This window comes from Brachypodium distachyon, chromosome 3, assembly GCF_000005505.3.
Source record: "Brachypodium distachyon strain Bd21 chromosome 3, Brachypodium_distachyon_v3.0, whole genome shotgun sequence".
In the NCBI taxonomy this organism is placed as follows: domain Eukaryota; kingdom Viridiplantae; phylum Streptophyta; class Magnoliopsida; order Poales; family Poaceae; genus Brachypodium; species Brachypodium distachyon.
The window spans coordinates 6,441,323-6,456,178 of NC_016133.3; the positions used below are offsets into that span (position 1 = coordinate 6,441,323).

The 14,856-nt window shown below is 44.9% G+C and overlaps 1 protein-coding gene across 2 annotated transcripts; it reads right to left on the reverse strand.

Moving 5' to 3' along the window:
* Window positions 1-720: 720 nt before the first annotated feature.
* Window positions 721-9,841, reverse strand: LOC100843063 (probable serine/threonine-protein kinase SIS8). 2 transcript variants are annotated; one of them, XM_010235744.3, is made up of 12 exons: window positions 8,519-9,841; window positions 8,023-8,168; window positions 7,087-7,916; window positions 5,021-5,061; window positions 4,005-4,073; window positions 3,811-3,911; window positions 3,621-3,699; window positions 3,442-3,540; window positions 2,534-2,602; window positions 1,689-1,738; window positions 1,428-1,604; window positions 721-1,320 (listed from the first exon to the last, which is right to left on the reverse strand). In XM_010235744.3, the coding sequence occupies exons 1-12, from the start codon at window positions 9,374-9,376 to the stop codon at window positions 1,236-1,238; spliced, it is 2,604 nt and encodes an 867-aa protein (XP_010234046.1). In that variant the 5' UTR covers window positions 9,377-9,841; the 3' UTR covers window positions 721-1,235. The 2 variants fall into 2 exon arrangements, with proteins under 2 accessions (XP_010234046.1, XP_003571729.2); XM_003571681.4 differs by having other exon boundaries at window positions 8,023-8,126; window positions 8,519-9,839.
* Between the last annotated feature and the right edge of the window lie 5,015 nt (window positions 9,842-14,856).

The window sequence follows — 14,856 nt, forward strand, 5'->3', positions numbered from 1 at the left end:
GTTGGCGTATCTGGTTTCCTTAAGACGAGGCTTTGGCATGAAATCTATTTCAATAAATTCACCATCAAAAGTTCTTGCTAATAATTTTGGTTTCCTATCATATAAATTGCATATTAATAAATTTATTATTGGTCAAAGTCTTGTCTTGTGTTGATGAAACCAAATTTGCCAACATTTGTGAAATGAGTATAATTTTGATTCGTGGTCTCGTGTAGATATGATGAACACTCGTTCATAATAAATTGGTGAAAAACTGTGTTGGCGTATAATCTGCAACTGTCAGCTGGCTATGTGTTTCTATTACAATGGATTGGATTGGCAGCTGGTCATGAATGCTACCGATCGAAATTCATGCGAATCGCTGGCAGATTTGCATGAACATAATTGAGTTGCGGACCTAAAGGTGTAGCAGGAGAAACTTCTGAACAAAATACATGAATCGGTTTCGTCGATGCTCGTGCTTAAGGAATATGACTACAAAGTCACACACACACGCACACACGCACACGCACGCGCACGCGCACACGCACACGACAAGTAACTCTACTGATAACCCCAAAATGTGATAGCACTGGCAAAAGAGCATGGATTTTATCCTCAAGAAAAAGCCAAAAGCGTTAAGATGCATGTTCATAGAGACGCCAAGCGAAGCCTGTATAGTATACAAGAATTGGGCCGCAACGTTTTGCAGACGCCAGAAACTTTTGATTAGCACTGGTAAAAGAGGGTGGATTTTATCCTCAAGAAAAAGCCAAAATCGTTAAGATGCATGTTCACAGAGATGCCAAGCAAAGCCTGTATAGAATACAAGAATTGGGCCGCAACTTTTTGCAGACGCCAGAAACTTTTCATTTTCTTTCCTTTTTCAGTTTTCAACCGACAAAATCAACATCCTATCTTTTTGTGGTAAATTCTGATTCTCAGAATCACCTCCACTGTTCGAAATCCAGAACTGAACAATTATTTACCATGGCACAGAGCACTTTGTGTTGCACCACAATTTCTTCATTTGGAACTAATACACTACGATTTCTTCAGCAGTACCTTTGCACGGCTTCAGAGAGTTCTCACATTTTCACAAAAGGATGCGCAGAACCTTTGTCCATACGCATCCATGGTGCAGAGAATCTTGGATGCATCTCCACAGGCTTCAACATGAAAAACTTGGTCCATAGAGCAGCGTAAATACTTGTAACTTTCTTCTTTTTTTTCTTTTGTGCTGAGATATATCTCGGTCAGAAGCTTTCTGCAATAACTAATCGCTGTAGTTGCTTTAGTGGTGACAAGAGCTGGGAGAACGATGGTCGTTTGCTTGGATCACTGCACCAAAGAACGTTGAGGTCATTGTCCATGATAAAGTGGCAGATAAAAGATAATGAAAATGAGAAAAGCAGCATGCAATCTGAAAAAATGATTCATTATCTTACTTGTCCCAACACGATAATATTATGCTAGCCACCACTGGGTCGACTTCTTTGGGAATGTCTAGTCGTCTGTTCTGAAACCCAACTGCTCCCACGACCTGCATTGGATTCAGACCGCTCCAGGGTACACGCATAGTTGCTAATTCCCATAGGATTACTCCAAAACTGTAGACATCACACCTGATCCCAGCATTGAATTTTCAATTAGCACAAATTGTGGGAGGAAGAGGAGAGCGAGGCACATGCGAAAAGTCAGGGACTCACATCTCGTTGGCTGGCTCATTCCGCAGGACCTCTGGTGCCATCCACTCTGGCTGCATGCCAACCAGAAACAGTCATGAAGCACAACGATACATTATGTGTTTTACATGCCACATTTACATTTTTTTTGTTGGTACAAGAGGAAAATAAAGTAGGAATTCTGTTAGCATGTTAAAAGTGCCAACTATAATGTGTCCCCATTCCTAGCATATTTCTATCTTTTATGTTACCTAAGTTCCTCTGTGTGAAGCATCTGAAAATAGTTTCGTTTCTCCACATTAAACAGAATATAAATCTGTGAACACATATGCATCATCCCAACAATCAACAGTTCTACTCTAAATGCTGTTAAACCTTGACTGTTCACTTCCCACCACCAAATAATCATGAAATTACTTTCTATCTCCCAAAGTGAGGTTCGCTCTACTGTAACAAAAAATGGGACCAACAAGGTGAAATGTTTGGGTTGACTTGAGCTACGCAGATGGCTATGCAGAGCTACTACTGACTAATATACCCTGTTTTGCAAAAACAATTCAAAACTTGTCCCAGAACAACGGTAGTATGCAACCCTTAAAACCAAGCAACCACAGAAGGCAACAAGCAGCCCTCAGCAACCATATTTTGAAAAGATGCAGCACCCCACAAATTACTTCAAACCATTTGCATTCCATGCCATAGAAAAGCATCAGGTCAGGTACTGGTCAGGCACAATTTTGAAGTTCAAACAGTGTTTCAAGGTTTCCAGGTAACAAATATGTAAATGCACAATAATTAGTTGATCATATATAAATAGTACTGTGTCACACAAGAACAAGAACAAAAACATAAAAGATCAAGGATATTACTGTTCCAGCTGTGGACTTAGAGGAAAGGAAAGTGTGATGCTTCAATCTTGACATCCCAAAATCTGACACCTGCATAGAAAAGTACAAATGAACTTTGTGGTACTAGTCTGTGCATAACTGCATCTTATAAAGTTTCTGGTGATGCAACTGTTAATCAAAGAGAGGATATTGATTGACATGGATTCCTCCAACAAAACATTTTGTGGACAGCTTGTACTGAAGTCTGATAAGCACTGATCAATTTGTTCAGTACTCTAATAGTTAGATCATATTTACACTCAGTATAGAATCAGCAACTTTAAGATTTAAAAATGGTGAACGTACAGCAAAGCTGACCAGTGCAACTCTTGCTCTAAGCTCATAAACCATATAACTTTTCAGGTGCTAGGTGCTCCACACCAGTAATACCCCCTAAGATAATGTTCCGTACGCACTTAAACAGCAGCCTAGAAGTTACATTGCTAGGTTATATTCAGAGTAAATTCTTAAACATTAATGCTTAGCCTCCAATTTCCGTACACCTTTTCATCATATTAAGCACATTTAGTGTTGCAACATCCATTTTGACTTTTAGCTAAGAATACCCAAGTAGGGGAATTTATATTTCCATGGAGCAGCTGGGCATCACACAAGCTAATCACTGGCTGTCAACAGGAAGCCTATACAATAAACAAACACACAATCCAGAGGTTCCATTCTGTGTAAAACCAAGGATGGGAAAATTAAGTGAGGTGTGCACTGGTTACTAAAGCAACATCAACAACCCTTTACATAATTTTTGTTTATAGCTACAATGGGTAGCAATGGTATGTGTATCAAAGCTGAAAGCAGACTAACAACAAACCTATTGTACCCTTGTATTGAATGAAAAGAGAGTATGAATAGAGAACTGTGAGGAAGGGAGTCACCTTAACAACCCAATTTTTATCCACTAAAAGATTTGGGGATTTCAAATCACGATGTACAATAGTAGGATGGCTAGCATGTAAGTAATTCATGCCTTTTGCCTGAAAGAATACAATAGGTCAATACTCTATAAACAAGCTAGAACAGATGGCATCAAGCAAACCAACTTTCCTAAACTTACCACATCAAGTGCCATTTTTAGCCTTCGTGTTTCATCAACTTTGCTATTTGGACGATGCAATAGGCGAAATAGGCTCCCTCTGATACAATAAAGTACATATACATTTTATTTGGCATAACCACATAACCAATAAAGTACCTTTGCACTCTAATATATACAGACAAAGGATGAACATGGGAGCTGCACAAACCTTGGGAGGTATTCAGTTAATATAGACAGATTTGGAGGTTGCGTCACATATCCCAGGAAGAGAACTACATTGGGATGTCTTAGCCTTGACATGATCCTCACCTAGAAGATAAGGAACTAATACAGACTTAGTTGATGCAAAAATTCAATAATAGTGACACTTAAATCGCTCTTGAGGTGTAAAAGTGAACTTACTTCACATTTGAATTGCTCTAGTGCAACACCTGATAGATCCTGGTCAAGAAATTTCTTCACCGCAACCTCCTGGGATAAAGGAGAACAATATATTAGGAGACAGGAAACTCTCACAAAACAAACAAGGAACTGAGAGACCCTGTATAAGTTTTTCTCCATTGACTTGGTGAACTATTTTTTGTCACCACCACAAAGAAAGAAAATCCTTTCTGAGTCTATTCCTCCCAATCCTCTCCAATAGCCCCCGGGAGTGGTACAACCGAACGAGCCCTAAAGGTGGCAATTGGGTAAAACCATGGTGGACTATACCAGTTGTGCTGATAGTTCAATTTGATTACAAGGGACATATTTATATTTGTCGAGTTATGTATTGAACTATCTAGCTCCAGATAGTTTATCATTTTGCAGAAATAGACACAATGTAAACCAAACCCTGACATTCAGTAGTCATTTGCTGAAAAATTAAATATTGCAATCTTTAAGCGGATTTCTGCAGCTGCAGGAACTGATGAAGAATGCATAAGAATCAGAACTTCACAGGTTGCTTCCAATTTTGTGTATATTTGCTGTAACAGTGTGTCCTCAAGTTGTCAAGCACCTTAGACAGCAAAAGTATCGTAATTAAGTTTAGTAGTTTCATGTGCCCTACTCAAATGTTCAGCTTGCAGTCCCAAGAGAACACAGCCAATAACTTGCTAGGACGATGGAGGCGAAACAGGTTCCAAAGATATGAAGTGAGGGGCAATAAGGTGTTTGAACACTTAATGACTTATGTCAATTGTGTTGATGAATTGGTGTGTTCACTTTTAGTAACATAGTATAGGGGCTCTAGACACAAGGCATACTATCAAATGCATGTTAAATGAATAGTGATTGACAAAATGGATTAAAGCATATAGACTACAGAGAAAAGTGATATAACACTATCATAGTATCATAACATCAACATTAGCAACTTATCACCTTTTACTGTATCACATATGAATATGAAATTCCACTTTGAATATGTGACTTACCGTGCCATTCCAATCTGCATGATATACTTCCCCATATGAGCCTGCCAAGAAAAATATTAAGTTTATGACACTGCATAGGACACATTGCCAGAAAATGACCAAAGCTATTAACTGCAAAGTCGTAAGACGCTACCAAGAAATTCAGCTTAGTCCACCATGCTAGAAAAAGATACTTAAAAGGAATCACAAAGCAGAATGCAGCTAATTCGTTACTCCCTTTTTCACAGAACAAGTGCAGACTTTTCTTATCTTTCAAGTTCTAGAAGACAAAATTTCAACCAATGACTTCAAAATACCATTTTTAGTAGAAGTTATAAACTTATACTCCCTCCCGTCCCATATTAAGTGACTCAAATTTGTCTAAAAATGGACGTATCGATATGCTAAAATACGTTTAGATACATGTAATATTTCGGCATTTAATATGGGACGGAGGGAGCATATCCTGTGAATCCACAAGGCTTTGTGCATCCGTGTGTCCGTGTGACGCCAGCCATCAGATTCTAAGCCAGCGATTAGAGATTAAGTATGGAACATTTGCAAAAGAACGTCCGCAGGCCGCAAGCAGCTGCGCTAAGTGAGCCGTGCTAATTTGGAAAACACCCCACAGTATCACAAATCACGCAAATACCAATCGTGCTCCTGCCATGATATAGCGATCCACTGTTCATATGGCCATCACGGCGGGCGGCGGCCTCCACGTACAGCGATGTTCTCTAACCGGCTCGTGTCCTCATGAAAAAAACTTGGCTAGCAATGTCTACGTGTCACGCGGTGGAGGTTGCTGGGATGTGCCGCGGCTGCCGCCGTTGTCGCCACGTTGTGATCGATCACGGTCGTCGGGCCTCGTCGCGGCGCAGCCGATCTGGTAGCTGCATATGCAATGGATCATTCGGGGTGTCAGCAGGATGTGCAATGGGTCGCCACAGTCATCGTGGTGCGGCAGTCTGGGTCTTCCATATCACGGGAGCAGTAGATCCATCGTTTAGGTATTGGGTATTTGGCTGGGGTCATTGGGGTTGATGGTGCGGCGGGAGGACGAAGGGGGTTGGTACTTTAGGTGATTAACGCTGGGGGTTTTCACAAATTAGCAGGGCTGGGTTCGCTGGTCTGCGGGCGTGTTTTTGCAAAAATTCCACACTTGAATCTCTAACCGCTAGATAGACATCCAAAGGTTGACGTCCCACGGACACACGGGTGCACCAAGCCATGTGGATTCACACGATATGTTGCCTCGTTTTTATGTGTCATCTATACTATACTAGACACTAGTTATCAAAGTTGCAAAAGTTTGACCAAAAGAATTCTGCTTCCTCAGTTACAAAATACAAGACGTATAACTGTCAAACTTGTTAAAGTTTGACCAAGTTTATAGAAAAAACCAACAACATGTAAAGTCTCAAATCAAGATCACTAAATCTGTCATATATATTTTCATAGTGTATTCATTTGAAATAGTAGATGTTAATATTTTTGCCGGTAAGCTTGGTCAAAGTCTAGAAAGTTTGACCCTCAACAAAAGTTATGCGCCCTATATTTGGAAGCAGAGGGAGTATATGTTAACTCATTTAGGGGCCAGAGAGTATTATTTTTATTAAGTTACTAAACCACAAGGACTGCAAAATCAAGAAAAATGGAGGCATTGAAATTAACGGAGGTCATAACGATGATCAACGCACCAGTGTGTCTGGTACCAGATAGATTTAGCAAGAAAAATATTAAAGGAAATAAGTGTAATAAAGGATACACCCCAATTAAGAGATACAAAACTAATAAAAATGATGACAAAAATGTCATACCAATTTGAAGATTCTAATAAGTAATAACAAAAACCCAAAATAAAAAGGAAGAAGTGGACAGTAAATTTTGTTCGACAATTGACGAGGACAAATAAAACACTGAGAGCTGAAACACTAGAACCAGACTTCCCAATATCATCTTTTAAAGAGTCTTAACACGAGCAAGAACTGTGAAAATAAAGTTTTGACGCACGAGCAATAACTGCGTCTGAAGTTAAGTAAACATTTACTGCTACTAAGATAAGTATTAGAAATTTATTTGCATACCAAGACCAATGCGCTCTCCAATTTGAAGATCTTCCCAAGGTATTTCATATTCAGCCACATCATCCATAACAGAACTTATTGTTTTTATACTAGAACAGCTCAACTTGTCCAAATTCGCGCTGCTACTTCTTGATATGTTTACCAATGAATCTTCACCAAACCTTTGGCCCTCACTGGAAATAGCATCTAAATTTCTGACAATTGCTTCTGTATTTTCTACAGGGTATTGAACATCTTCATAAGATGCCAACGAAGAATATTCAGTTGCAGAACCTTTCGGTAAACTCTGACTTGTTTGAGCAACTAGCAACCATCCAGCGGTATCTTGATCTTCAAGAGAGGTGGTTTTACTCATTTCCATTGTGTTACTGGTGTCATGACTATTTTGACCAGATAATAAACCAGTCGGTAGCAAAGCACCACCTTCCAGGAGCAAGTCATGCAAATTTTGTGTGAACTGCGGGTCCACTCCTTCAGGCACTGAATACCTGGAGGTGTCATGCACTTTCATTTGCTGAGAAGTATCATCGGATCGGCCATCACCAGAGATAGTGTGTTGTTTAAGTGGGTTCTCTGTGTGAGATCTATCTTCCAAATGTGGACTTGTAAGCCCAAGGACAGAGCTGCGATCAGATGAATTTCCGCCAGTTTCATTTCTGCTCTCATATACACCATTAACCTGCTCAAGAGCTATGCATAGTTCTGCGACACTCTCTTCAATGGCATCACTGCTTAGTTGACTGTTGTTGGAATCCTGAAATTGACTGGCAGAAATCTCTGAAGGGATTAACGTGCCTGGAGCTCCCATCAAGTCAACAATATATTCAGCACTGCAACAGGTCCATAAGGTTAACTTCCATACGCCAATAATACCCATAATTAAATACCCTAAGATCGAATATGGGAAGATAATAGAGAAATCATACAAGAAGATACCTGTCAAAGTCAATTTTAACAAAGTTAATAGCTCCTTCATCTGTTCCAGTATAGCATATTCCTTTGACAAGCTTGCATGGCAGATTAACTCGGTCAGCTAGTACCTGAAACCAATTCGACCAGTTGTTTTCCTTGCTCAGAGGAACCTACTGAACGGCAAGCTTTCCATTATGAAAGGCAATAAAAACTCAAAATCCTCCTAAAGCATCCCTTTCATCAACTATGCATCTGATGCATCAAACTCATGATCCCCCGATGCAATGATGAACTAGACTAACTAGGTTGGATTGCCATAACTTCCACACTAGTTATCCCGAGTGTTAAGTGACTAATCATCCAAACTAGATAATTTCAACAGCAGTTACATGATGAGAGTATAAATTATGTGATGAGTGGAAATTATCAACAATGCACCCTTTTCGCATTTGCTACAATTGATATTGCATAACGTAGTAGGTTAATGAGGAGATGAAACACACAACACAGAGGTACTAACCTTGAAAAGCAGAGATCTGTGGCGCGAGAGCCCAATGCGAAGTGAACCAAGAGGAAGGGCAATACTGTTTAGCTCAGCACAGAGGTCGCGGCTCTTTTTGTTCCATTCCCTGTTCATCCTGTCAGCATCCTCCACCGGACCACCCATGGCATCAACTACTAGGGTTGCAATCTCCTGCACAAGCTCAGCTGAGGCGACTCCACCACGTTTCGCCCTACTTTGTGCAGCGATCGCCATAACCTGCCCCTCGAGTCGCTTCAACACGGGATCACGCTCCCGGTTCACCAAAATGGCCACATAAGCAACATCTCGCCCTACAGGGACCGCCCTGAGGCTGCTGAAGGACGGGAATTTGACCTGGAAGCCCGGATCCAAGGGAGCGCCGCACACGTCGTAGAAGCCGTCCCAGAGCTTCTCGTCGTAGTTGACGACGTTGTGGTTCCAGTAGCGGGCGGAGAGGGCTTCCATGGTGGTCCGGTCCCCGGGCGCGGCCGCGGGGCCGCCCAGGCTGATGCGCTCGGCCGCGCGCATCTGGACGGAGTCCGGGTCGACGAGCCCCGCGGGATCCGAGGCGGAGATGGCGAGGGCGAGCCGCACGTGGTACTCCTCCTCCAGCCGCGTCAACGACGTCTCCGCCCCCATCCCCGTCGCCTCGGGCACCGCCACGGCCGCGGCCGCCGGGGCCGGTTGCGGAGGCTCGGCCACAGCCGCGGCCACGACCGGTGGCGGCGGCGGCAGAGGCGAATGGGCCGGGCGCCGTTGCCGCGGGCGGTGGTGGTCGGAGGACGGGGCCGCCGCGGTGCCAGCGCCGGCGCCGGAGAGGTGGAGCTTGCGGAGCAGGTGCTTCATGCGCGACATGGGGTGCCACGACTGGGCATCTGGCGAGTCGCGAGGCTATTCAAGGCTCGGCGAGGGTTTCGAGAACTGGAGGTCTTCTTCTTCCTCCTCCTCTCCTCGATCCAATCCAGCACACACAGCTAGCTAATCCGCGGGCGAAGCTATTAAAAATCCCCCCACTATTCTAGAATAGATCCATCCAATTGCACGGTACTGTACTCCCCCCTCGAAATATTCTATCGCTAGTTGCTCACCCCTCAGCGATATATTCGTTGCTTCGCTTCGGCTTCGCCCTCGCCCCGTCGCGGTGAAGCCTGGAAGAAGGTAGCCGCGAGCGCGGGGTGGGGGCCGGCCGTAGAAGCCTGCGGAGTAGTGATAAAATACTTCTAGTGGTACTAGTACTAAAATGGCACGCACGGTCTCCGGTTTCAGGGCAGAAGCTACGAAGGAGGGGAAGAAATTTCACGACCACCAGGGAGCGCGGCTGCGCGGGTGACGTGAAGGTGTTGTTGTTCCACCTCAAGTCTATCAAACTAGTCTGGTATTTCTTTTCTTTTTTCGTACTCAAAATAAAAAGCTAGTGGATGCATTTTTTTCACTTAATCTTTCTGTATGGGAACTGTAGGCATGCGCGAAGTAGTGTCAACACCTTCCATCCTCAAGTAGATGCTTCTCCATCTTGGCCTGAAAGATAGAGCAAGCACTCCATTAAATTGGAAAGTTCATGCAGAAATACCTAGGGAAATTGACAACGAACAGCAGATAAGAATAAACACACATCGTAAGGACAAAACTTGTAACGGTAAGAGAAAGATATCATTCGAACATTTAAGTTTGCTTATATGACGAGTGGGTTTGGCATCAATATCATAAATGATTGGGATTACCAATATAAGCTGGCCGGCGCAAAGATTGAAATTGAGATAGCATGAAACTATCCGTTTGCTTTGCTTCAACTGCATATATTGTTGAGTAAACTCAAATAACCAATAAAATACTACTCCCTCCGACTCATATTACTTGTCGAAATATCACATGTATCTACACGTTTTTTAAACATAGATACATCCATATTTGGACAAATTTGAGACAAGTAATATGGGTCGGAGGGAGTAGCATATTCAAAATAACAGAGTCATAAACATGTACTCCCTCGTGTGGATATATAAACTTTGATTGGTTAAGACGAGATTTTGTTCAATAGTTACTCCATCAGTATGTTGTTTATGTGATACAAATTGTTGTAATATAATAAAATTCTTACATGGGCCGGGCCGCAATCCTACGTGGCAACGACCAAGTCAACAAATCCCAAACACCGGTCAAAGCGCCAACGAGGCGTAGCCATGCCAACTAAGTGCCGGTCAAAGGAGTCAAAGGGTCAAACCTCCCATACCATGGTCAAAGGAGCTAGAGTAAGGGCCAAGAAAGCTCTAGGGGTGAATTTATCACTTTACTCTCACTTTTCCTCTCCCTCAAAGGTAGCCATGGTCTTTTATCATGGACCCCTAGGCTATAAATACCTCCCATTGGAATAAGATCAAAGGGGAGAGCAACCTAAGGAGTCCACTCTCGAGTGCTTGGGTCGAGCCTAGTCTCGACTCGACCTCGCGGATGCGACTTGAGAAGCCTAGTTTCGAGGTTCCGAGCCGTCTAGTACGACCCCGACTCGAAGTAGAGTCTCGAGGGTATCTCAACCTCGCTACTTGGAAAGGCAAGTTCGGCCCAAGTCCGAGGCGGTCCCTAGAGATCTCTCGCCATAGGTGATTTTGAAAGACGAGTTCGGCCCAAACACTTGGCTAACGACCTCCTCGAAGCCTCTCCTAACATAGAACTAAGTCGTACCCGCAAGGTCGACCGAACCTATTCAAAAAATATCGACGTGTCAACTTGTCCCAAGTGTACGCCAGCCTTATAGCGACGGCGTACACCCCCTGCATATTATTATCGCATTTGTGCCATCGAGCATTGGCACCCCGTACTCCCGTTGTTTTCTAGAAGAACAACACAAATCATAATTGTAGATCTTGAGGATGAATCCACATAAATTTAATGTCACAAAAATCCTGTCTTAACAAACAAAATATGCCTTATATGTCCAGATGGAGGGAGTACTAATTAACCACCGGTTCTAAGTAAAACAAGGATAATTAAAACCAATGAAATGCAAATTCCACCAGTAGCCTACCTCTTTCACAATTTTATGTATGGTAAAATTCATCAGAGATACAATTAAGGTAGAAAGTCAACTAAGTCTCATTAGTTAATGGAATTCCTGTTCGAGCGCTAGCAGAACAAGTTGTTAAAAAGACAACAATTCTAGGAATCAAAAGACAATATCGATGTTTCTAAAAAAGATAACACTGATGTCCAGTGTACATGGCAGAGTATAGAGTGGCTCATGGAAAGCTAAATACTAGTGCTACACAAATAAAGCAGATCACTAACCAGAAATCTACAATTGTTTTCGAATTGGGTACAGTTCTACTTCTAAATGCATGACTTTGAGCCTATTTCAACTTATGCAGAAGAGTACATAATAGAACCGCGCGCAAACATTTTGTAGGATCCACACAATGGATACGAATAATGCATATAGCAGACTAAAGCAAAACAAGTAAATTTGATGTGAAACCTTGAGCCTGACGCGGTAAGGGAGGAGATAATGCCATCCGGTAGGGAAGTGCAGGTCCAGAAGAGAACTCTTCATGCGGCAGCCTCAGCACCTTCCTGCTCTCGATGCTGACAGCAAACACCCAGCTCGAGTAATTCTTAAGGAAGACAATCCCCTCGCCTGCATCCATGATCCTGATCCTGCCGCCATGGCCGCCCGCAAAGAGCTCCATGACACCATGGAAGTAGGCCAACTCCACGACCCTCTCCCTCACCCACCGTCCCTTGGTGCTCCTGCTCCTGTCGAGATGCCAGAGATGGAGCGCAAGCCCGCCTATCAGCATGGCCACGATAAAGAGCTCCCCGTCCTCGGTCCTCATGACCCTCATGTTCCCGTCGTACTGCTTACACATGCTTGCGAGCAGCCTGACCGTGGAGAACTCCTTGATGCGCGTGTCGAGCACCATGAGGTACGCCTCGCTGTCGTCGTCCATCACCCAGTAGACGCGGCCGTTGGCGTGCGCCGGGTCGCCCACCCCGCCCAGCATCGGCATCACGAACTTGTTCATGAACCTGGCTTCCGGGAGGACGCTCCATTGCCCCGTGCGCGAGGAGAAGACGCAGAGGCGCGGCCCGTACATGAAGTAGCTGACGAGGAGCACCTCGAAGGAGACGGTGGTCGCACTCGAGCCGGCGCCGTCGTCGTCGACGGTGATCAGGGCAGCGCCGATGTAGGCGCTTTCGTGGTCAAGCTCGTACCTCGGAACGCCGTCCACGAGGACTGAGCGGCAGGACAAGGGAGGAAGGTAGGATCGGATATCTCGAGGACGGGCCGCTCGCCGCCGACGCGCCGGAGCCGGTAGCCGCCGTTGCAGATGAAGAAGCCGACGACCTGGGGCGGGTGGAGGCGGCGGTACTGGCGAAGGAAAGCCGGGGAGAACGCGACGCGGCGCCAGCGCCGGCACGCGAAGGCTGCGCGCGCGAGGGTAGCGGGGGAGCGGAGCCGGAGGAAGATCTGGGCGAGGTGCCGGTCGTCGAGCCTTGCCGTGGCATCGGCGCCGCCGGGGACAGCCTCCTGCTTTTGCCGCGCATCTGTGGTTGTTTTGGAGGGAAACTGGGAAAGCGGAGAGGGCGCGCGTGGCAGATGATCTCCTTCCTTTTATCTGGAAGGGAAAGGCTGCATAAATAAACGAGCTGGGAATGCGGGATACGGTGGTGGGGAATTGGGGATCATGGGATCAGGAGTTTCGGTGCCACTTTTTGGGCACCGCCAGTTCGCCACGATGCCTCGTGTAACAACCAGTTGCAACAGAAGGAATCCACTTTTTGGATTTGCAGTGGCCCGGTCCATAGCCCGGGCAAATTGGGGGACCGCCCAGGGCCCACGAAAGTGGCTCGAGTATCTCCGGCACTTGGCAGCCTACCAGACGATCAAAAAAGAAATCATAAAATAAAAACGTTGGGCTGGTTGAAAACATCTGGCTTCACCAAACTGGGCCATGTAGGAACAGGGTAAAAGCCCAGAAACAAATAGCCGTGTTAGGGATGGAACGTGCCCGTCGTTATTTTGCAATGCAATCCCACTGAAGGTCTGAAGTGCTCGAGACTAAGATCAATTCCGACTCGACGGATGTTGTGCAAGCTCTCTCGGCGGCCTCCCAACCCAACCCCTTGTTGCTTCTACGGCAATCTATGAGGAGTGTTTTAGCATCCTTGAGGAGTTTGTCCAATTTAATATGGGCCATTGTTGCCGTGAATCAAACAGGGTTGCCATGAAAAATATCAGCCCATTAGCTAGATTACAGGAAATCGGTAGTTAGGATTTTCTTTACCTAACCTCATTTTCTATGTTTTCGGCTGTATAAGACGTGCACTGATATTTTTAAGGTGGCGCTGATCTTCAATATGTTCCGAACATTGTACACCGATTATTTCCGTGATTTCTTTGGAAGGTGGCCACTGATGGTCTTGCTACAATGGCTAACAAGAAGAAGCGACATATGGAGGCACTGAGCACCTGCACCATTTGTGGAATTGATGAAGAGAATTCCATTCACGCCCTGTATTTATGCCCCCTTGCTCGTCAGCTTTGGTCTGCGATGGCTGAATGCTGGGATGTGCCAGCTTTGCTTCCGGCTGAAGTTGCGTCGGAGGATTGGATTTTCCAATTACTTGATAAAGCGACGGAACTGCAGCGTATGCAAATTCTTCTCATCCTTTGGAGAGCCTGGCACGTGCATAATGAGATTACTCATCATAAACCTCCTCCGGCTGTGCACGCCTCAGTAAGTTTTCTGCAGAGCTATGCTGCTTCCCTTAGTGCCATTAAGGACCGCCCTATGGATGATCCTTGTAAGGGAAAGCAACCTGTTGTCCTGCCGTGTCCCGCTGGTGCTGTGAGACGGGGTCAGTCGCGGCGGGAGACACTCAGCTGAACACGGATGGTAGTTTCATCAAGGAAACAGGTATGGCAGGTGCAGGCATGTCGTTACGTGATGAGACGGGAGGCACGCGGTTTAGTGCCGTTCGCTACCTCGAGCCATGCTGTGATGCCCTTGAGGCTGAGCTTTCAGCTTGCATGGAAGGACTCGCTCTGGCCCTGCAACACACGGATCGCCCTATACATGTGGGAACTGATAGTTCCGAGCTGCTGGCTCTTGTTAATGGAGGAGGGAGGGACCGATCTCGATCGCTACAGTGGCCTTGTGAATGAGATCCGTCGGCTGAGAGACTCACAAAGGGAGATTAAGATTTCTAAAATTCATATATCACAGAATAGTGTTAGTCATGATTTAGCAGTATTTGCTAGGTCAAGTCAACGTTCGGCTTGTTGGCTTTGGAGTAATCCGCTTGTGGATTCTCCTGATGTAACAGTTTTGTGATCAATG

What these genes read in the sequence shown, in the direction of transcription:
- LOC100843063 (XM_010235744.3), bottom strand. Translation starts at nt 9,376, where the DNA reads ATGTCGCGCATGAAGCACCTGCTCCGCAAGCTCCACCTCTCCGGCGCC. An exon ending in GTTAAAATTGACTTTGACAG is followed by an intron (nt 7,917 to 8,022) that starts GTATCTTCTTGT and finishes GACCTGTTGCAG; the next exon opens with TGCTGAATATATTGTTGACT. An exon ending in AATGAGCCAGCCAACGAGAT is followed by an intron (nt 1,605 to 1,688) that starts GTGAGTCCCTGA and finishes TGCTGGGATCAG; the next exon opens with GTGTGATGTCTACAGTTTTG.